Source organism: Salmo salar, chromosome ssa13 (assembly GCF_905237065.1).
Source record: "Salmo salar chromosome ssa13, Ssal_v3.1, whole genome shotgun sequence".
NCBI lineage: Eukaryota > Metazoa > Chordata > Actinopteri > Salmoniformes > Salmonidae > Salmo > Salmo salar.
The window spans coordinates 20,740,471-20,763,828 of record NC_059454.1 but is presented as its reverse complement, the minus strand read 5'-3'; the positions used below and the strand labels follow the sequence as shown (position 1 = coordinate 20,763,828).

The 23,358-nt window shown below is 42.1% G+C and overlaps 2 protein-coding genes across 8 annotated transcripts in view; both read right to left on the bottom strand.

Moving 5' to 3' along the window:
* The window catches only part of grip2a (glutamate receptor interacting protein 2a), a 58,886-nt gene extending 41,616 nt beyond the window's left edge, over positions 1–17,270 (bottom strand). For 2 of the 7 annotated variants that reach the window (XR_006758505.1, XM_014134918.2), the window contains exons 1-7: positions 14,907–15,116; positions 6,941–7,015; positions 4,627–4,762; positions 3,199–3,344; positions 2,581–2,667; positions 2,407–2,482; positions 1,523–1,668 (exon numbers count right to left, since the gene is read on the bottom strand). Coding sequence is in view for 6 of the 7 variants with exons in the window: in XM_014134918.2 (XP_013990393.1) it covers positions 1,523–1,668; positions 2,407–2,482; positions 2,581–2,667; positions 3,199–3,344; positions 4,627–4,762; positions 6,941–7,015; positions 14,907–15,075 (835 nt within the window). In the remaining variant the exon portion in view is untranslated. Of the gene's footprint in view, positions 1–1,522; positions 1,669–2,406; positions 2,483–2,580; positions 2,668–3,198; positions 3,345–4,626; positions 4,763–6,940; positions 7,016–11,982; positions 12,576–14,906 lie in introns of those variants that run through there. The other 5 variants (XM_014134913.2, XM_014134914.2, XM_014134915.2 and 2 more) reach the window with 4 other exon arrangements.
* A 105-nt stretch (positions 17,271–17,375) lies between these two features.
* On the bottom strand, positions 17,376–23,258 carry LOC106566669 (60S ribosomal protein L32). The gene is made up of 4 exons (XM_014134920.2): positions 22,976–23,258; positions 22,120–22,221; positions 21,728–21,909; positions 17,376–17,546 (listed from the first exon to the last, which is right to left on the bottom strand). Exons 2-4 carry the CDS (start codon positions 22,213–22,215, stop codon positions 17,417–17,419), a joined length of 408 nt encoding a protein of 135 aa, XP_013990395.1. The 5' UTR covers positions 22,216–22,221; positions 22,976–23,258; the 3' UTR covers positions 17,376–17,416.
* Positions 23,259–23,358: the final 100 nt, after the last annotated feature.

The window sequence follows — 23,358 nt, the reverse complement described above, 5'->3', positions numbered from 1 at the left end:
AAACTCTCGACTCGATCCACTACAGCCCCATCGATGTTAATGGGGGCCTGTTTGGCCCACCTTTTCCTGTAGTCCACGATCTGCTCCTTTGTCTTACTCACATTGTGGGAGAGGTTGTTGTCCTGGCACCACACTGCCAGTTCTCTGATCTCCTCCTTATAGGATGTCTCATCGTTGTTGGTGATCAGGCCTACCACTGTTGTGTCGTCAGCAAACTTAATGATGGTGTTGGAGTCGTGTTTGGCCACGCAGTCGTGGGTGAATCGTGGTGTATTCCTCAATGCCATTGGATGAATCCCAGAACATATTCCAGTCTGGGCTAGTAAAACAGTCCTGTAGTGTAGCATCCGCGTCATCTGACCACTTCCGTATTGAGCGAGTCACTGGTGCTTCCTGCTTTAGTTTTTGCTTGTAAGCAGGAATCTGGAGGATAGAATTATGGTCAGATTTGCCAAATGGTGGGTGGGGGAGAGCATTGTATGCATCTCTGTGTGTGGAGTAAAACATTTGGTAAAACTGATTTAAGTTTGCCTGCATTAAAGTCCCCGGCCACTTTGGAGCGCCGCTTCTGGGTGAGCATTTTCTTCTTTGCTTATGGCCTTATAGAGTTGGTTGAGAGCGGTCTTAGTGCCAGCTTCGCTTTGTGGTGGTAAATAGACGCTACGAATAATACAGATGAGAACTCTCTTGGTAGATAGTGCAGTCGACAGCTATCATAAGGTACTCAGGAGAGTAATACCTCGAGACTTCTGTTAATACCTCGAACCAGCTGTTATTGACAAAAATAAACAAACCCCCACCCCTCGTCTTACCAGAGGTAGCGTCTCTGTTCTGCCGGTGCATGGAAAATCCCGCCAGCTCTATATTCTCAGACTCATAGCTGTAATCGACGCCAAATGTGCTTCTCCAAAGTATTGACTCAGGGGTGTGAATACTTATGTAAATGAAGTATTTCTGTATTTATTTATTTTTATCGGAGGAGAACTGACTGAAGGGTTATTTGACATTTGACCATGCCAAACTGACGCAAGCTCTTGGTCCTCAACATTCTGCACCCTTCTGTGAGACTCTTTCGGGGGCAGGAACATCTGTCTGTCTAACTGACTGTCTAACTGTGAGGCACTAGTTCTAATTAGGGTATATGAAAGCCTAGATCTCTGTTTTTGTTTTTTTGCTTCATTTTGATGAATAAAACCGTTCTATGTCACATGCAAAATGAAAGACAATAAAAAGAATCCTAAACTTTCGGGTGGTTTGGCTTACTTACATATGGTATAGAGTCGACTTCTATATTCGGATCAGTAGAGTATTTATTGTTCCATTGTATGTACCTGCTGTACCATTCCTACTAAGTGTTGACATGTTTTGTAGTCGTGTGAATCCCCAGTGGCGGCTTGTGAGCAACAAACACTCGCTCTAATACATTCTTGCGGAACGGGCGCATAATTTACCCTCAGAGCGATGTTGCCTTGCCTGCCGTATTCTCACATAATACCCCTCCGACCAGCGTGTGTGTGCTCACCCATGACGGAGACGTCATACTCAATCAGGAACAGGGCTTCCTGGCTACACTGCATCAGCATAGTGAGGGCGTCAGCGTGCTTCTCTCGGTTTAAGGGCATCCCATCCACGCTCAGCACGCGGTCACCAGCCTTCAGTGTGCCCTCTCTGGTAGGGAGACAGAGAGAGAGGTGAGAGAACACTAACCCTTAAGTGTGCATGAAGGAGAGGGCATCAAATGCAGGCACGCCGTCCACACAGACACATCACATGGTCACCATCTTTCTGTTTGCTGTCTCTAGGAATAGAGGAACATTAAAAAGGGAAGAAGGGGGTGTTTTGGACATTGCAGTACAGTCAGCTTTCGCCACCAAACAGCTCCCACCAAACAGCTCTCTGGTAAAAGATAGATTCTACCTCTGACCTCTCAGGAAATGAATGAACATAAATGAATAAGCATAAATAATATCTATATATTCTCTCATGGTGTACAGTACACTCAACATGTTTGCTTTATATGATGTATATACAATGTATGTTGCCCTTAATCTTCTGAGAAATCCTGGACAGAAACAGTGCAGTACAGCATTCAGCTAGCTAGTCCCTAGCCTTAGGATGAAGCTTGCTCTTTATACTGTTAATGTGGATATAACATTAATGCATGACTGCATTTCCATAGGTCTGGGGGGCACGCATCACTACATCTTTTCAATAGCATTTGCCATTGAAACAAATGGCAAAGAGAAAACCAGGTCCAGCAAGCTGTACAGATTGCACACAGATCCATACACTGACTGAAAACAAGGCATTCCAGAGCTTCTTAATCGCTTACTCATGTGAAATTACTCATGAGGGAATAATCACGTGTGTGCACGCACGTGCGCACACACCTCTGCATGTCTTTACCTATCAGCAGGACCCCCGGGCCGTACGTAGGTCACTACCAGAGGACGAGACCTGTGCCAGTCTTCATGGAACCCTCCTAGAGAAGCAGAACACACGCGATCAGGTTCAATCTTTCATCCTCTGCCACCCATCATTATACACACTGTACATTCTAGCAGACTGAATGATGTCCACCTCTCATGACGAATCCAAAGCTGTTACCCTCCTTGTATAGGCACACCTCTATGGTCTTAGATATGACACCCGAGGGAGCATTCCGGACTGAAAACAGATGGGGAGAGAGAGAACAACTGTCACATTCATGATTCACATTCAGTGTTTTAACCTTGAATTATTTTATCTTAGCTTTTTTCCCCTCTTGTTTGCTGTACATGGTCCTTGTGTTCAGGGTTAGTGTTAACTGCCAATGTGAGTTGCGACCCATTGCTGGGTTGCTGTTTTGGTCCTTATGGGTAAAAACTGGATCATCCAGTGGAGGGAGGACAGCTCATGGCTGGAATGGAAAGGTATCAAAGAAATCAAACACATTCCATTCATTCCATTTGCGCCATTAATGAGCGTTTCTTCCGATTGAAAATGACCAGTCCAGAAATAGACTGACAACTACTGTACTGGAATAATGTCCCATTATGAGAATACAACAACAGAGAGAATTGGAAGATTTTTCAACCAAGAACAAAGGCAAGCTATGTTGACCTTATCTCCACTATTGTATATGTTATTTGAAAATATATGGATATTATAGACCTACTATAATAGACGCAGGACTATACACACTAGAAGTGCTCATACCAAAAGGAGGTAATTCGTACTCCACTTCCAGCACCACACGTTCCCCTATGTTCTTCAGCAGGCTGATGATCTCATCGTGGCGGAGCTTGGACAGGTTGATGCCGTTCACAGACTTGATGTAGTCTCCCACATTCAGCTGGTCACTCCTACAAGGAGAGATAGAGCCACTCAGTTAGAGCTACAATAGAGCACATCCCCAGCAGAGAACATTGAAGACGTTGCTTGATGAGTTTTTCCTGACCATGCCACTTAGCCAGGGAATAACTCTAGGTTGGTTGGGTCACATGTTTAAGAAAACCTCCTGGCCCCACTAATGATAGACTCTGAAAACAACATCTAATCTCCTGATTCATGGCTTCAGAATGTTGTTGTGTATCTTCATCACCGCCCTGTCATGACTAATGTTTGGCATCTTTGTAGCAGATAGTCTGTCTAATTATAACACAAGCTATGCAAATAGATGCAACCCTAGAAATCTCCAGACAGACAGACAGATAGAGATGAGAGACATGTTTCACATGATGTCTCCCATGTGACATTGTGAGTCAACACGATGCTCATTTGGATGCTAATTAAATAGATGTGCTGCTCTGCTACACCTCTGGGCTACTGCCAATCGCTACAGTGACTCAGGACACACACATCAGCATGAGCCTACCAAACACGGTCATACGCTTTCATCTTAACATAGATATATTGTGTATGTGAGACCAACCGAGTCGACTAGCGAACAGGTCAGTGGTGTAATAGTTATAATAGTAGTGAGATATGCTGTTAAGTAATATCATGATTATCTAGTCGGTCGACCACATTCTATACTGAGACACTGTTGTGGTGGCAGAAAGAATTTCATTTTCCAGTATTTAATATGTGTGTGTGTGTGTAATAAATAAAGATGAGAGGCTGCAGTCACATGCCACTTAGTCACTCTGAAGCGTGAGAGAGCTTTCCACTGCGTTTTGTGGCTGACATAAGGACAAATTATATGAATTGAATGTTAATTCAACTATCTTTACTGAAATAACATCGCTCCACACTCCAAAATAGAAACATTAAATCACTATGAATACCAAGTGAATTGGGAGGCAATTAAATAAAGCAGGTAGTCGCTTAAAACAGTTATCTCTACATTAACTTAATACCAATTAATTCACTGTAGTAAGATGTAATTTAATTTAGTATGTGTGATTGGGAACATCCATATTTATCTTGTTTATTAACATAGGGGACCCTCTCCTAAACTATGCTCTGGTGGAATATCACTTCCAGGCTCCACATCACCCAGTAAACAGCTGATCTCCTGCAGCGTTTATGATCCCCAGGTTAGTGTGAGGCGGTGTATTACAGTGTGGATGGTGTGGGTAACACATGCAGACAGCTCGCTGCGGTTGCCAGGTTACGGATATGTCATCTCAGTGGAGATCTCACCTGGCAGCTAGCCCACCTGGCCGTAGGTTTGACACTCTGGGCTTGCCGTCCTTATCGGACCCCCCGGAGATGGTGAGGCCCAGGCTGCTGCCCTCCCTCTTTATCAGGTCCACGGTGGTCACACCCCGGTAGTCTTCTACACACACACAGGGACACACAGGGACACACAAGAAAAAACAGGGACACATAGGAACACACAGGGACACACAAGAAAAAACAGGGACACATAGGAACACACAGGGACACACAGGGGCACACAGGAACATACAGGGACGCGCAGGGACACACAGGGACACACAGGAAAACAGGGACACAGGGAAAAAACACAGGAGGAACAGTGGATGGATAGAGTCACTGAGTCAGCATCCATCTGGGACACAGAGTCTGTTTGTCTGAACTGTTACAAACACGGCTTGATTATCTCTGCCTCTGACGTTCTGTCTCTTTCTCTACCCCTCATTATCTCTCTCTGTCTGACTCACTTTCTCAATCTCCTCTCCCCCTCCATCTACTCTCTGATGATGGATGTCATGGATAGGGGATGGGGTCAGGTCCAAATAAACTGATGGACATCATGGATGGGGGATGGGGTCAGCTACATATAAACTGATGGGATGTCATGGATAGGGGATGCGGTCAGGTCCAAATAAACTGATGGACATCATGGATGGGGGATGGGGTCAGCTCCATATAAACTGATGGATGTCATGGATAGGGGATGGGGTCAGCTACATATAAACTGATGGATGTCATGGATGGGGGATGGGGTCAGGTCCAAATAAACTGATGGACATCATGGATGGGGGATGGGGTCAGCTACATATAAACTGATGGATGTCATGGATAGGGGATGGGGTCAGCTACATATAAACTGATGGATGTCATGGATGGGGGATGGGGTCAGCTCCAAATAAACTGATGGATGTCATGGATGGGGGATGGGGTCAGCTACATATAAACTGAGGGATGTCATGGATAGGGGATGCGGGTCAGCTCCATATAAACTGATGGATGTCATGGATGGGGGATGGGGTCAGCTACATATAAACTGATGGATGTCATGGATGGGGGATGGGGTCAGCTACATATAAACTGATGGATGTCATGGATAGGGGATGCTGTCAGCTCCATATAAACTGATGGATGTCATGGATGGGGGATGGGGTCAGCTACATATAAACTGATGGATGTCATGGATGGGGGATGGGGTCAGCTCCATATAAACTGATGGATGTCATGGATAGGGGATGGGGTCAGCTACATATAAACTGATGGATGTCATGGATGGGGGATGGGGTCAGCTACACATAAACTGATGGATGTCATGGATGGGGGATGGGGTCAGCTCCATATAAACTGATGGATGTCATGGATAGAGGATGGGGTCAGCTACATATAAACTGATGGATGTCATGGATAGGGGATGGGGTCAGCTACATATAAACTGAGGGATGTCATGGATGGGGGATGGGGTCAGCTACATATAAACTGAGGGATGTCATGGATGGGGGATGGGGTCAGCTCCATATAAACTGATGGATGTCATGGATGGGGGATGGGGTCAGCTACATATAAACTGATGGATGTCATGGATAGGGGATGGGGTCAGCTACATATAAACTGAAGGATGTCATGGATGGGGGATGGGGTCAGCTACATATAAACTGATGGATGTCATGGATGGAGGATGGGGTCAGCTACATATAAACTGATGGATGTCATGGATAGGGGATGGGGTCAGCTACATTTAAACTCAGTACATTCCCCATAATGGGATGGAATTCAGTGAATTAATTAAAAAAGTAAATCTTGACAAAAAAAAGGAAATTATTACAGATTTTTAAATTAAATGTATTCATTTCCTGAACAGAATTTAGGATAAATTGGTCTTGACACTAACTCTGATGGATATCTAGTTGTAGTGCCTTCAGATGCTGTAGTTTTTTGTGGAGGTTATGTGCTTGGTCCCATTCTGTCTCTGGCTCTGGCCACATTGTGCTGTGCTGTTAAATCATACTAAATCCACGGGGTGAGAGGACTCCTTTAGTCTCCAACAACAGGTATGCTACATAGGCAGATTTCCTCCTTATCTAAGCACTACAGCACGAGATATTCATAACAGTGCCACACCTATCAACCAACGCAGCGCAGACATGATGGAACATGTGTGATCAAACAATCCCATTGAAAAGCTTCACTCCTTCAGATATCCTTACATCTTGGAGAGAGTAAGGCTGAAAATATTGGACATGGTACCACAGAGGAGAAACAGTGGAATCACTGAAAGTCACAGTAAGGTGTAACCCCACTGTACCTGCAATACTGCGTCTCCTGGAGGCATGGTCGGTCCCTCCAGAGTCCTTGTTGCCCTTAGAGTAGGGCCCGTCATCTGGAACAATGAAAGGAACATTTGGTGAATAATCTGGATGTTTGGAGAACTACTACAGTATGTGAGGAATGTGTAACCTGAGAGAGGAGAGGGAGGAGGGGGAACCTGACACCAACACATCCCCCATCTATACGCTGACAGCTGCCAGGGCCTCATTTAACCCTTTGATCCCCATTAGAGGGAATGTGGACATTAGAGAGAGGTACAACAGGAAAAAACTCAAACAGAATACTAGCGGGTCAATCTGTGACCCGGAAGGTCACGCTGCTCTGTTTCCACAGTAACATAGTGGGAAGGGTCAAGAGATCAAGACAGCTAGTTTTAGTGTGAGACAGAAGCCACACAGAGAACCCTATTAGACACATTAGGAGTAAATGGAATTTGCTCCAATAGACGCTGATCTGAAGATAATGTTGCCTTTAGATTTGGAGTAGCTGATCCTAGATCTCTGTCCACAGGCATCTTCTACTTGCAGTGAAACATTATGCACCAAGATGGTGCATACAGTATACGTTTGAGCTGGGAAATACTCTTGAGGGAACATGTTGTGGTTAATGGACTGCTCAGGCATGTGGAGAATACAACCATTTTCAGTCATCTACAACAGCTGCTACAGAGGAAACCAGGAAATGCTCTATCTGTTCTTATAGGATCTTCTTTTTACAGTGGGAGCCATTTCTGCCACAGCAGCACCGGGCCCAGATTAGCAGTGGCCCTGCTTTGCCTGGCTGTTTGAAGCTGGATACAGCAGCATGGGTATGTCAGCATTCATGATGATGAGAAATCTGACGCTGCACTTCCTTAATCCAGTCCACTGAGGACTACCTTTTCAACCAAGTGATTTAAACAGCATATTACACACTTAAAGGTCCAATGCAGCCGTTTTATCTCAATATCAAATCATTTCTGGGTACCAATTAAGTACCTTACTGTGACTGTTTGGAATTAAAATGGTCAAAAAGAAACAAAAATATCTCAAGAAAGAATTTTGCCAGGACTGTCTGGGAGTGGTCTGAGAGAAGGGCCTAATTGGAGGAGCCTAATGGGAGGGATGTGTAATCTGAAAACTAGCTGCTACTGGCAGAGAGGAGGGCCAACTCTTGTTATTGGTCTATTAACTTATATCAGGCGGACCAAACCCCACCCAGCCAAAAAAGCTGACATTTCAGGCAATCCTTTCAAACAGCTGTTACACTAAAAGTGCATTATCATAATTTCACAATTCCGTAGTATTCTTTCAATCTCAGTGTGGAAACATATATAAAACATAGGAAAACCACATTTTTGACTGCACTGGCAGATGCCTCACAAGTCCTCAACTGGCAGCTTCATTAAATAGTACCCGCAAAACACCAGTCTCAACGTCAACAGTGAAGAGGCGACTCCAGGATGCTGGCCTAGAAGGTCAGCACAATCTAGAAGGCCAGCATCCTGGAGTCCCCTTGTCACTGTTGGCGTTGAGACTGGTGTTTTGCAGGTACTATTTAATGAAGCTGGCAGTTGAGGACTTGTGAGGCATCTGTTTCTCAAACTAGACACTCTAATGTACTTGTCCTCTTGCTCAGTTGTGCACCGGGGTCTGCCACTTCTCTTTCTATTCTGGTTAGAGCCAGTTTGCGCTATTCTGTGAAAGGAGTAGTACACAGCGCTGTTCGAGATCTTCAGTTTTTGGCAATTTCTCGCATGCAATAGTCTTCATTTCACAGAACAAGAATAGACTGACAAGTTTCAGAAGAAAGTTCTTTGTTTCTGGCCATTTTGAGCCTGTAATCGAACCCACAGTTGGTGATGATCCAGATACTCAACTAGTCTAAAGAAGGCCAGTTTATTGCTTATTTAATCAGAAAGACAGTTTTCAGCTGTGCTAACATAATTGCAAAAGGGTTTTCTAGTGATCAATTAGCCTTTTAAAATTATAAACTTGGATTAGCTAACACAACATGCCATTGGAACACAAGAGTGATGGTTGCTGATAATGGGCCTCTGTTTTAATGTAATATCCACATAGGCGTACAATCTACCATTTCCAGCTACACTAGGCTGCCTAGTGGTTAGAGCGTTGGGCCAGTAACCGAAAGGTTGGTGGATAGAATCCCGGAGCTGACAAGGTAAAAATCTGTCGTTCTGCCCCCGAATAAGGCTAAGTTAACCCAGTGTTCCTAGGCCGTCATTGTAAATAAGAATTTGTTCTTAACTGACTTGCCTAGTTAAATAAAGGTTAAATAAATAATACATGTAAAAAATGAACAACATTAACAATGTCTACACTGTATTTGGGATCCGCACTATTCTGCTGTTGCAAGAGCGCATTTTTCACTGGCTGTCTGTCCACCGGTCCCATTAACAATGATTGATGGTCAACTTAGCCTACATTTCTTCAATTCAACCATTATTGGGGTAAAATATAACTATACATTTGTGAACGGCCATCCATTACAACCACAATCCGTAAGGCGCAAATAATTGAGAGAACAGCAGTGTGATTCACATAGTCCTAATTGCTATGTTGATATCAGTAGGCTAATAGGCCTAAGTGATATCCGTATAGCCCGTAGGCTACACCACTGCTGTCGTAATACCTCCAAGCGCTTATTCAAGTTGGTCATAATATAATAATAGTACAACAGTCGGACAATTGCAGGACATACTGCAGCTTGCACTGCATTCTACAAAAAACCTATTCATGCTCTTTTCCTGCGATCAATCAAACGCATTTGGTGTGTCGTCATAGGCTGCGTTTACACAGGCAGAACAATTTTTTCACTATTGGTCTTTTGACAAATCACATCAGATCGTTTGACATCAGATCTTTTTCAGAGCTGATCTGATTGGTCAAAGACCAATTCGGGAAAAATGTATCAGAATTGGGCTGCATGTGTAAATGCTGCCATAGTAGTCTCTGGCTTGTGGTCAGACTTGTTCAGGCAGACAGAACAAACTTAAACTTGTGCCTTTTTTCAATGCTGATTTGAATGTCATTGAGAAAACAGGAAGGTATCAAAGTATTTTTTCGCAAACATCCTTTCTGCATTTTAAAGTAACCCTAGAAGAAGCCTAATCATCTATTTTTTCAAAAGTATCTGTGATCCGATTACAATATTTTTGCTGGTCATGTAACAGATTACAGTTGTTGCTTTTTTCAGTTACATGTACTCCACAACCCTGGACATGTGTGTGGGTGGTATTGCTGTTCTGTGTTGTTTTCTGCACTCAATTAACCCTTCATCCACTTTAGTATCATGACTCATAATCCATAATATTACATCACCAACTATATTCACATCCTGAAATATTCAATGGGACCAGCCTTTGGTCAAAAATTGAAAAATTATAAATGTTCATTATTTTCATGCATTGAACTAATCTGCACAAAGACAAAATTACACGGGGTGTATCTCACTAGTCTTAAATGGTTCTTCTCCTTGCCTGTTTTCTTTCATCTAGTGAAAACAACTACCTGTTACTGGTAGGTAATGTGTCAACCATTTTCTTTCAGCGTTTCTATATTTTCAGATCAGTGCATTTGAAGAAAAGAGACTAGGAGAATATATGTATTTTGAGATGCACTCCATATCATTGTGGAGGTTGATAAAGCCACATGTTAGCAGTGAAAGATCTGCAGAAATAATATAATAATCCAACATAGTGAGAGTTGACCAAAACAAAGCTCAAGGGCATGCAGGAATATGCATACCATGATAATGTACAACCTTCTATTCACTTCCTTGCAAAAATATCCTGTTCAACGCACGCACGCACGCACGCACACACACACACACACACACACACACACACACACACACACACACACACACACACACACACACACACACACACACACACACACACACACACACACACACACACACACACACACACACACACACACACACACACACACACACACACCAGTTGAGAAACATCATTAGTGATCTTGACAGACCAATCATAGGCGAAATATGTGACTGATTTAATTGGTTTAATCAATTTAGCAGCCAAAACAAACAAAAAAACTGACCTGAGCAACAACAATTAACGGCATGATTCTGCTGTCTTGGCAGAGGGAATACTCAACTACTGTCTGTGGCTCAAGGATCAAGAGCAGAACTGCAATACCATACATTTGAGATCTGCAAACAGGATTGTACTTACAACATTACTGAAAGTGGTGTGCAAAGTAATCAGAAAACTACAGTCAGCCCCATGTATTTCTGGTGAGTCAATTAACTCAATGTAATTCAGGGCACCGTATGCTATCTCCCTCAGAACCAATCAGAATGTAGGTTAAATGTGGGGGCCGCTCTGATAATGGCTATGAAATCAAAATGCTATTTTCAGAGGTACATTTTTTTAATAAACTGGGCTCCAGTAGACCCAGTTTGCATTGCTATATCAGCCCCCATTTCAGACTGCAATCTGGTATTCAGTACTGTCTGGATTTAATCAAATGGCATTGACGTCTACTGTGCCTTATTAGCTAAATAATAGCTATACTGTAAGTAAACTGGTGCTTGACAGAGCTGTCATTTAAAAAGTTGAATAAATATCCACCAATCTGAATAAATTGCAATGTAGGAAAAAATTATCACATTCCCAGATGATCAAATAACTTCTAATGACAGAAGGCTGACAACCACAGGTATAACTACAGGTACAAAAGCAGGAAGTTGATGCTCCTCAGTTGAACAGCATGCATCACTACACACTTCATATTCATAAGTAAATACTATTACAGGTGCATACGATAGTCATAAATCCATTACTATAACAATTACACTACTAGGGTGTAGCACTAGAGTATACTGTTAAGCAATCAGCATTCAGGATAACACCCACCTGTTGTATACTGTAGCACATATGTCATACATTACACACTAACTACACAGCTACAGTACATATAGCTAGCTATATCATGTCTGTGATATTCATTCATATGGCTCCAGTCAGTGGGTTTAAGGCAGTCTTACCGATGCTGCTATTCTTCGGCTCTCTCCTCAGACCACACAGCATATCTGCAGTCCTGTCAAAACATCCAATTTGAGATGAAAGTAGCTGTTCTGTTGTAGTGGCCAGCGGACCCAGCGAGGTGCCCCTGGGAATACTGTCTGTCTGTCTGTTCTCAGAAACCCAGTCTTCTTCTCTTCATATCACTGTTCTACTTGAAGCATATCTTTATTTATTGCAAATTACATAACAAATCCTGATCCATGTTTTTGCCCATGAACTGTTTAAACTTGGTAACAAACAATTCGCTTGTTGCTGTAATAAGTAATTCCCACAGACAGACGGAAAGCAGGGACACTAAATGATCAAAGCACCAAAGGAATCATCATCTCTCCTTCTTTTCCTCCCACCATGCTGAGGTTCCTTTAGAGGTATTCCTGGTCACTCTTCCTATTTCAGAGGAATAATCCTCCCCTCGTTCACACACTCACATACCCGCTCACACACACATAGACCGTCAGACACACTCACACAGCCTCAGTGAGTGTGTCGGAGAGGGTCTTTCTCCCTCTCTTTGCCAGAGGGGTGTGATGAAGCAGTCACACCCCCTGCACACACACGCACACCCTCCCTACAGTCAAGCGCACAATCAACGCCACCCCCACATCCATTGTCGCTTTGAGCCCATAAAATATCAGCCACACATTTTCCACACTAGTCAGTGACCATCTTATTATACCACCATAGTTATCCCACCCACACACAGGCTAGCTAATGCCTGCGTGCTTTTCCCCTCACATGCATTCAATTCTACTTCACATTCCATAGGCTCATCACAATGATTGTTATCTGCTTATACAAGAGCATCACTACCAATAAACGTATATGCATGCCGCGACAAAGCCAAAAGAGACTGTGATTTTCTCTGAACTGCTTGAACTGCTGACCGTAGAATTCTGTCGTTTACATCAGCCATTTGGCTGCAATGGATATAAATCAAACCAACGATATGCTTTCTCTCTTTCAATCTGTGGAGTTCTGAACATCTCATGTTCCCTTCTCTAGGTGAGAGGGCTCTTTGCCCCACTGCATCTCTGCTGCCGTCTGCCCTTCACCCAGACACATACACAGAGGGGTTAACACGGCCACCGACTGACTGAGAGCCACACCTGTCTGTCCATTTGTCACCCTCACGCCGCCACCCCCCCCATATGCTGCCCTGTATTAAGGTCTGACAATCCCCCCCAAAGGAACTTTTGTCATAGTCTGAGAGTCGGGAAATGGCATCAAAGACCACATAAAAGTACTAAACAAGATCTTAGAAAACAACATGACAAAAATGTCCACAGATCTGAGGATATGCTAGAGTACAAATAAATGAGCTAGTAAATTAAGTCTTTATGTGCCGTGCAAATACATCCTTGAGCCCAAGAATGCATAGGTTTATAAAGTCTATGATGCATAGCCCTGACCAGAGACACATCAAACAATTACAAACAAACGCTTCCCGTGTTTCTCTTCATTGTAGCATGTCGCCTAATTAGTCGTCTCTTTCCAGTGGACACAACATTCCTTGGCGTAGATAATTTCCTCAGAGAGTTTCGTCCTTAATACCCCATTTACTCTATGGTGTTTCAGAGCGAAACTAATTAATTTATTACAGAATAAAGAAGAACAGGAGACACAGAGCTATGAGATGGTCTAATAAAAACCCAGGGGAACACACAAGGCAACAGAATTAGGTTAATTATGTATAGCAGTAGAAGCACACCCACTCAGTGTAGTTCTGTAAAGTTGAAAGAATTCAACATATAGACCAGAGAGAGAACAAATTCAATGCCAATAAACTGATTTAATAGTGAGTCAACATCATTTTTTTAAACATTATACTAGGAAGCAATATGCAATCGATTTTAGATTCAAAACACAATTGTTTGTTTAAAAAGTATATAAAACAGTGCTAATGCCTTATACTTGACACTTCCATTATGATATAATGCTTATTTAGAACTAAGACAAATAAGATGTAACATTTTCACTTGACAAGTACCCGAGTGAAAGAATAACCTCTCATATAAGAATTGAAAGTACAGTAAAGCAATAATATAAAATATTCCCCAACCAAGGCCAGCGCAGTACATTTTCTATCATGTAGGTGATCATACTGCCATCTTATGGCTATCAGCTGTAGTTGCAAATACATCTACCAACTGAACGCAATAGAGATGAAAGAGACTGGAGTCAACACACAGATCACAGGATTACTTACACCATGGGCCAGGGGCGGTGAACATGACTGAGTCATAATTCATGGAGAGATGATCACATAATCACAGTACAATGCTCACCTGCAAGGTAGGCCAAACGTCAAATTTGTCTTAGTTCTCTATATCAAAGGTCAAATATGGCTCTATTTGAGGAAAGTCACTTAATCTCATGTTTAAAATGGGTTATCCTATTAATAGATTTTGACAAAACAGAATAAACATGATTAGTGAAATTCTTATGCAAATCCCTTAGAAATAATCAAGTGATTCATAAGTGATCATTCTGCTATTACCGTTAACTACAGGGATCTCGCCCCTATCATTTTGGAGGAGCGTCAGCTCTCACACTTGGCCCACTGTCATTCAAAATGGTTAATCTCTTTCATTACAAGCAGATACATTTTCACTTGACAAGTACCCGAGTGAAAGAATAACCTAGGCGAATACAAACCTTCGAATACATCACACGGGAGCTGACTACTGACTAATGTACAGCAGTCGGCGTGCCAGGCTGATAAATCTGCTGCACCGGTGCACCCTCTCAGGACAGTAATACACATCCTCAGGCTTAAGCAGTACACACAATACAATAGCAGTAGATATAAACCCAATGACCTACGGGCAGTTTGGATTTGATTAAAAAGTAAGAAGAAACTATAAATGCGTTCTAATCAGATTACCTTTGGTCCTCCCTCTGATGATCCCGAGTCGACACCGTAGTGAAAAGGAGAACATCCTCCTCTTTCCTCCTCCTTTCCTGATGGAATCTGTCTGAGAGAAGGCCGGGGTGAAGAGCTTTGGGTTGGCCGTGCGTCCCTTACCACATATCACTCTGCCTGCCATGTTCATTCTCTAGTCACTGGAAGGAATAACAAAATGATCTTTCTCCTTTCTATTGCTCTGTTTACCTCACACTGTTTCTTCTAGCTCTGTCCTGATGTCTCCACAATCCCCACCCTAACTGGAGGAGTTCCAACATTCTCAGGTGTGTCTGAATCAGCCTAAAAATACAAGATGGAGAACAGGGGGGAAAAAAGATCCTAGGAAAGATAAAAGATAATGAATTTGCATAAACCTATGCATATTTATAAACCCATCAGTGTGTGTCTCTCTCGCAACACACACACGTGACATTAAAACTAAATGAAAGCAAAAAACTGAAGATGCAAACCAGTGATATTCATTCCAGGTATGATAACGTAAATACGTCTGTTATTTTGTGTGTGCTTTGAATCAATGTCAGTGTATTTTACATGAACAGATGGATGGGAGCTAAAGGCTGCAGAGATGGCACAGCCTGCCTGCCAGAACGCAATGGAAACTTTCACCCCAGGAGGCTGGCGGTAGACAACACTGGCTATTTATTCATGCTACCCAAAACATAGCATTTCAGAATTGCAGAATCTAAACGTGATTGTGAATTTTTGTAATTCTAACAATACTGTATGCGGTTGAGGTTATGAGGGCCAAATTACAGCTGACATATGCAGACAATACATTAGTCTTTTCTGTGTAGAAGAACTGGTTTGGTTTAATCTAATACATTCAGCAAAAGCTTCAAAGCTGTGTTGTCTTCAATTAATTGCAAATTAATCAAGATGAATCTTGATTGGAAAGAATCTGGTTTTGGTCTCTTCAGATGGGCTTTAAACCATTGGCTAAATTGGTTAAATTCAAATCGCACTCGTGATGATCGAGTAGTTTGTTTTGAATGCCGGACATGACAACAAATCTATTAACATGTTCTACTTGATATTCAAAGATCCTAAAGAGGATCCAACCATCCATCGTCTGTGAACCTCATAATAAAATCACTGTTGGTAGCATATCAGATGGAAGTTGCAATTTAAAACATTTTCAGACAAGTCTCCATTGTTTTTGTTCTAGATCCTGTTGTCAGAACCGGGATAAGGAGCAGCCTGGATCATTGCAGGGTGTTGGCAAGGATGCTAGCACGACAGGCTGAAGTACAACAAACACACTGATGCATGTGCTTGGGCCAAGTACAGCGCTATCCCATAGCTACAGTCTAGACGCTTGTCTAAAATGCCCACTGTGTTGCAGACAGATCAAAGGACTCCAGTGAGATATTGAAATATTCTACAAAACAAATGTGGTCTTACAGTATCTTTTTGGGTTGTATTAGAAGACTAGATTCCACTGCTTCCGAGACATTACCTTACCAGATTCTATACAGATACAACTAGGTCTGATCTATATGACTAACAGGTGCAAGACTGGGTGTGAAAAAGTGTTACCTGAATAAAAATTTGAGCTAACCAACAGAAGTCCTTCATAGCCCCCTTCTCACAAAGGTGCACTGGAACATTACACCTTCAATTGGTTGAGAAATCTCAGAACCAGCTGCACTAACGCTCATTCAATTTTTACTTGTCACATACACATGGTTAGCAGATGTTAATGCGAGTGTAGCTAAATGCTTGTGCTTCAGCGCTTAGAGCTCTGCGACCCGACGGGCCCTGACATTTTGGGTTAGGGCCCGTTTCTTCCATCAATAACTAGGTTACGGTCAGGGCTCGGGTATCACATTTTGAAGCTGTGCCATTTGCTTGTGCTCCGCTGTGATGTACAGCCATATCTGACTAAGATCATAACACGGTGACAGAAGTGCTTCAACCTCAAATATAAGACATTGCTTCACAGAAAATGATGTTCCTTGAGTTGGGAGTTTAGAGTGACGAAAAGTAGCTAACAGCTCTCATGTCTCTTCATTGAGGAGCCCAAGCAGAGCCGTTACTATGATTACTCAGAGCTGCCAAGAGCAGAGCGCATGCAGGAATTGAGTGACAGCGTAGCTTACAGATATACTGAGGAAGTCATTTCCAATTTGGGGCAGGGCCGGGCCTTAAATTTGGCTGAAGCAACCGGGCCTTGGTAGCGCCTGAACGTCGTGGGCATGGGTAAGGGCTAAAATTAATGCCATTGCAGGGCTCTACCAGTGCTTCTTATCCATTTTCTACCGTTGGCTCCAGTGTGAATTCTCCACTTATGGATTTTAAAGGGAGGGACTAGTGTCATGAATCTCCCCTACCTATGCTTTCATCCATTGCTTTTAAATCCTTGAGGGGGGCATAAAACAAATACACACTATGGGAAAAGGAATAGTAAAGAAATTGTTGAGACAACGGCACATTTAAACATCGGTTTTATTAAGAAAATAATGGCTGGATCACTCATTCTCCTCGCTGCGGAGTCTGGCATTGGGGTTGGTGATCTTGATGGCCAGCTGGGCTGCCCTCTCCACAATCAGCTTCCTGTTCTTGGAAGACACGTTGTGGGCGATCTCAGCAGCGTGGGTCCTACGGAGGGGGAGAGGCAAGATAATAACCAAATACCATACACACTGGAGACTGAATGGCTCAGGGAGAGAAGGAGAGGATTGTTTCGGTGAGACAACATTACGTTGCTATAAGCATAGCAATGCAAGACTTTGCCCTCACAGTTACACTAAGTATCTGTGCATGTGTACGGGTGTGCTTCACGCTGCTTCAATGCGATAGCTACAGGACCAAAACAGCAGAGAGATTTAACCTTGTGCTTCAGCAGTTGTGAAAAGTGGCACACTGTTTCCGTTTACTTTGTGCATGGCTGACTACCCTCAAACGTTTTTTTTTTTAGGTAACGTTTTTATATTCAACCACACAAGCACTATCCTTTTGTCTTACTCTTACATTTGACGAGTAAAGAGAAGAAGAAAAAAAGACCACAACAACCAAACAGTGCGCTGGAGACTGAAGTAGGTTTAGGCTATATACCGCAGTGTTTCCCAACCCTGGTCCTCAAATTCCCCCAACAATACACATTCACTGTAGCCCTGAACAAACACACCTCATTCAGCTCAATGAGGGCTTGATGATTCGTTTACAAGTTGAATCAGGTGTGCTTGTCCAGGTCTACAATAAAAATGTTTACTGTTGGGGTTACTCAAGGGCCAGGGTTGGGAAACAGTGGTATACTGTATACTGGGGTATTTGGAAATAGCTATGGAATGTTTCTTCAATACTGTAGAAACTGAGGTTTTTCAATACATAATTTGTAGTAATTTAACCTGTCTGGGCTAGGGGGCAGTATTTTCACGGCCGGATAAAAAAAAAAAAAAAAAGTACCCAAGTTAAACTGGTTACTACTCTTGTCCAGAAATGAGAAAATGCATATTACTAGTAGATTTGGATAGAAAACACTCTAAAGTTTTTAAAACTGTTTGAATGGTGTCTGTGAGTATAACAGAACTCATATGGCAGGCAAAAACCTGAGAAAATTCCAAGCAAGAAGTGGCCTGTCTGAGAATTTGTAGTTCTTCTTTTGGTTCTCTATCGAAACTACAGTATCTCTGGGGTTACGTAGCACTTTCTAAGGCTTCCATTGGCTCTTTAAAGCCATCAGAAAGCGGATTGAGGCATCTCCTGTCTCTGGGCAGATAATAGGAGCTCAGTTTCCCAGTGGTCTGCCTGGTGACTAAGAGATTGAATATGCATGTTCACGAGACCTCGCTGTTTTTTTTCCCTCTTTGAATGAATACACTATTGTCCGGTTGGAATATTATCGCTATTTTACGAGAAAAATACCATAAAAATGTATTTTAAACTGCGTTTGACATGCTTCTAAGTACGTTTTTTTTGTCTCAAAATGCACTCACGCATTACCCTTTGGATAGTGACCTGAACACACGAACAAAACGGAGGTATTTGGGCTTAACTATGGATTATTTGGAACAAAAACATTTCTTGTGGAAGTAGCAGTCCTGGGAGTGCATTCTGACGAAGATCAGCAAAGGCAATACAATTTTTCTAATTCTAATTCCGAGTTGTGTGCCCCGAAGTTGGCGGGTTTCAAAATAGCTAGCCGTGATGGCTGAGATATGTACTCAGAATTTAGCGAAATGTGCTTTCGCCAAAAAGCTATTTTAAAATCTGACATAGCGATTGCATAAAGGAGTTCTGTATCTATAATTCTTTAAATAATTGTTATGTATTTTGTCAACGTTTATGACGAGTAATTTAGTAAATTCACCGGAAGTTTTCGGTGGGGATACATTTTCTGAACATCACACACCAATGTAAAAAGCTGTTTCTTGATATAAATATGAACTTGATTGAATAGAACATGCATGTATTGTATAACATAATGTCCTAGGAGTGTCATCTGATGAAGATCAAAGGTTAGTGCTTCATTTAGCTGTGTTTTGGGTTTCTGTGACATATGCTTGCTTGGAAAATGGCTGTGTGATTATTTTGGGCTATGTACTCTCCTAACATAACCTAATGTTTTGCTTTCGCTGTAAAGCCTTTTTGAAATCGGACAATGTGGTTAGATTAACGAGAGTCTTGTCTTTAAAATGGTGTAAAATAGTCGTATGTTTGGAAAAATCGAAATTATTGTATTTGAGGTTTTTGTATTTCGCGCCACGCTGTTCCACTGGCTGTTGAATAGAGTGGGACGGTGACATCCCACCTAGCCAATTAAAGGTTAAGGAGAATTTGATCTATAATTCTGTGCATAACACTTGTATCTTTTATCAAAGTTTATGATGATTATTTATGTAAATTGATGTGCTCATTCACCGGAAGTTTTGGAGGCAAAACATTTCTGAACATTACACGCCAATGTAATTTTTTTTTTTTTTTTTATATATATATATAAATATGAACTTTATCGAGCAAAACATAAATGTATTGTGTAACATGAAGTCCTATGAGTGCCATCTGATGAAGATCAAAGGTTAGTGATTAATTTTAGCTGTATTTCTGGTTTTTGTGATGTCTCTCCTTGCTTGGAAAATGGCTGTGTGGTTTTTCTTGTCTAGGTGCTGTCCTAACAATCTAATGCTATGCTTTCGCCATAAAGCCTTTTTGAAATGGGACACTGTGGTTGGATTAACGAGAAGATTATCTATAAAATGGTGTATGTGTGAGAAATTTGAATTATGAGATTGTTGTTGTTTTGAATTTGGCGCTCTGCTATTTCACTGGCTGTTGGCAGGGAGGCAGAGGTTAACTGACTTGCCTAGTTAAATAAAGGTAAAATAAATTTTAAAAAGCCATTTGGATTCGTTATTTGTATAGCTGCCACTGCCATCTTAATTTCCTTGCGTTTTCCCCCTCCTCTCTGTTGTCTTCTCCGAGCAGGCAGACCTGTTGCCCTAGCAACTCTAGACTCCACAGACATGCTACTGGAGTTCAAGTACTGCATGCAGCAGAACATTGTTCACTTGCACAATGTCTCTTGTTCACATTCGCTCGCAAAAATGACATCCGGTAGCTCCTACCTATACATGTATAACTTTACGAGCTGGATTGCTCGTCTTCGCAATTGGTTTATTTTAGTTTGCGCTCGTTAGCATATTTAGCTAGTCGCCTCCATGGAAATTCGCTATTAGTTGTGCTAATTGTGTTAGCATTCTGGTAATAAACAGTCAATTATCATTTTGGCTTTTTTTGACACCCCATTGTGTACTAAACCGGTAACACCATATATGGGATATAAAGGACTTTATCTAACAAAAGGACCATTTGTTATGTAGCTGGGACCCTTGGGATTGCAAACAGAAGAAGATCTTCAAACGTAAGTGATTTATTTTATCGCTATTTCTGACTTGCGTGACGCCTCTGCTTGTTTGGAAAATGTTTAATGCTTTTGAACGCGGGGCGCTGTCCTCAGATAATCTCATGGTATGCTTTCGCCGTAAAGCCTTTTTGAAATCTGACAAAGCGGCTGGATTAACAAGAAGTTTAGCTTTTAAACGATGTAAGACACTTGTATTTCCATGAATGTTTAATATTACGAATTTTGTATTTTGCGCTCTGCAATTTCACGGGATGTTGTCGAGGTGGGGCGCTAGCGGCACATCTAGCCCAAAGAGGTTTTAATGTATAAAGGGTCACGTGCAGTAGCCAAACGTTCTCCAACGTTGAAGATGGAAAATGCAATGAACAGAGTCGACGTGATTCCTTATTTTACATGTCAGAGGCGTGTTCGGTCTACGTGGAACATTTCTATTTGAATGTTCAAAAACATTGCATCTTGCTGAACACACCCGAGTTAACTTTCTGAAACAGGAAGGGGCTTTCTTCCAGGGGTATTAGTACAGGTCTATAACTGTGGGTACCCAGGACTAGAAAATCAAAGCAATATACTTGATTTACGAGGGTCTACCCAAGGTAGGCACGATGCATACTTGATATTTCATCATAACGCGAGTAGAGGTGAAATATAGATAATGTCAATTCTGCTGCAACTTGCTCTTGACCCTCGTGGACAGGCATGACTTACGCAATCCTCTTTCCACTAAGACTATGCCCTCTCTTCTATATTCTACCCCATGTAGCTTTGCATGTAATGCCCTATGTAGTATGCTTCATGTTGTGGGTGGTATCAGTTAAATAGGAGACCTGGAAATACCCCCATGAGGAATAATATTGCCCTTTAGGTACCTTTAACTTGATGATAAAAACTACACCAAAAACTAACCAACAAAACTTACTTGTTGCTCATCATGAGGACCTCGAGCTCCTTGATGTTGTGCACCAGGAACTTCCTGAAGCCAGAGGGCAGCATGTGCTTGGTCTTCTTGTTGCTACCATAACCAATGTTTGGCATCAGCATCTGACCCTTAAACCGCCTGCGGACCCTGTTGTCAATACCCCTGGGCTTACGCCAGCTTTTCTGAAGGCGGAAAGGCAAAGACGTTACATAGAACCGCAGTTAGGATCAATGTTCCTTCTAACTACTCTGCTTGAGGGAGATGAATGTCCTTTGCCTCCCTGCAAGTGCAATGTTTGAAAAGCCTTGTTTCCTCCACAAATTACATGATATGCAACCATACAATAAAGGAAATAGTGCCATCTTTGATATGCGTTTAGCAAATGCGCTTACCGTGATCTTGACATATCTATCAGACTGATGGCGAATGAATTTCTTAACCCTCTTCTTGACAATCTTCGGTTTAGTAAGAGGTCTGAGGGCTGCCATGGTGACCTGAGGAGGAAAGGTAATTTGTTAACATTAAACACACAGGCGACAATTAACATCAACAATTATAGCATATCAAATCGCCCACAAACGTTAGTTACCATAACATGACTAGCTAGTTCCGCCAACAACTCGTATTGCTAGAAACTAGCTACCAGCAGTTAGCTCAGCCATTTAGATTTCCCCTGTATCACAAACTTCAGGTAACTAAACGGTGTAAACACATGATGCCGATAGTGTAATGATATGAATTTGTAACATGTCAATCCCACTGAAGTAGGCAGCAAGTGCGTTCTAAAGCAATCAACATTGTTGGAAGGCATGAGCTTGGGCTAACTAGCGCGAGTTAGTTGACTGTGTTGTGTATGGCAATATGATAAACAGCTACGTAACTAACTAGTTTGTGTGATATGCATTTCAGTACGAGTCTAAAACCTTGGCGTTAGCTATAAAAAACCATGCAAAATCAAAGCGTAAATTATATTTTATTAAACACGTGTCGGCCCCACTGTATGGACGTAGCTACTAGCAAGAGAACTAGGCAGTTATGATATTGGTAACACCGGTGCGGAAAGGTAACTAGCTAGCCACTGGGAAAGCAAGCCGTTCGAAACCATGGCATTTGAGGGATTAGAAATGTGCAATGCCTATAATTTTGCGGTAAATTGTAGAACTTGAATTCACATAGGTGATTATTGAGCTAGATAAATGTTATTGCGTCTTCTAAATATGTAGATGGACATAGATTTAGATAACTCACCCGCCTGTATAATTTTAAGTAGGAGACGGCAACGGCGGAAGGGATGAAAAGGGCTTCCGGAAGGACCGCAAAGTGTTATGGGTAGTGTATTAAATGAGATAAATTAAAGTACGTAACTAGTGTAGGCACTAGGCTGAATAGCTGTTCTTATTTATGTCAAATTGAGGACATCTCCCTCAAAATTACTCATTGTAAGCAATTAGTCACGTATAAGGTATTGTAGGTAAATTGTTTCCCCATGAATGCTTCCCTGTGTGAGGCACGCATCATCACTGTCACGGGGTTGCTGGTTTCTCAAGAAGCTGATCCAAAATCCGCTTCCAGCACCCAAACAATTGTCATTATCATTGTTAGCAAGAAGCCTAAACTGATCCTAGATCAGG

Bases quoted from the DNA above. Each gene is read 5' to 3' on its own strand.
- LOC106566669 (XM_014134920.2), bottom strand. From the start codon at position 22,215: ATGGCAGCCCTCAGACCTCTTACTAAACCGAAGATTGTCAAGAAGAGG. The intron at 21,910-22,119 runs GTAAGCGCATTT...TTCCGCCTTCAG, and splicing joins ATAGATATGTCAAGATCACG to AAAAGCTGGCGTAAGCCCAG. The intron at 17,547-21,727 runs GTAAGTTTTGTT...CCCCCTCCGTAG, and splicing joins GTCCTCATGATGAGCAACAA to GACCCACGCTGCTGAGATCG.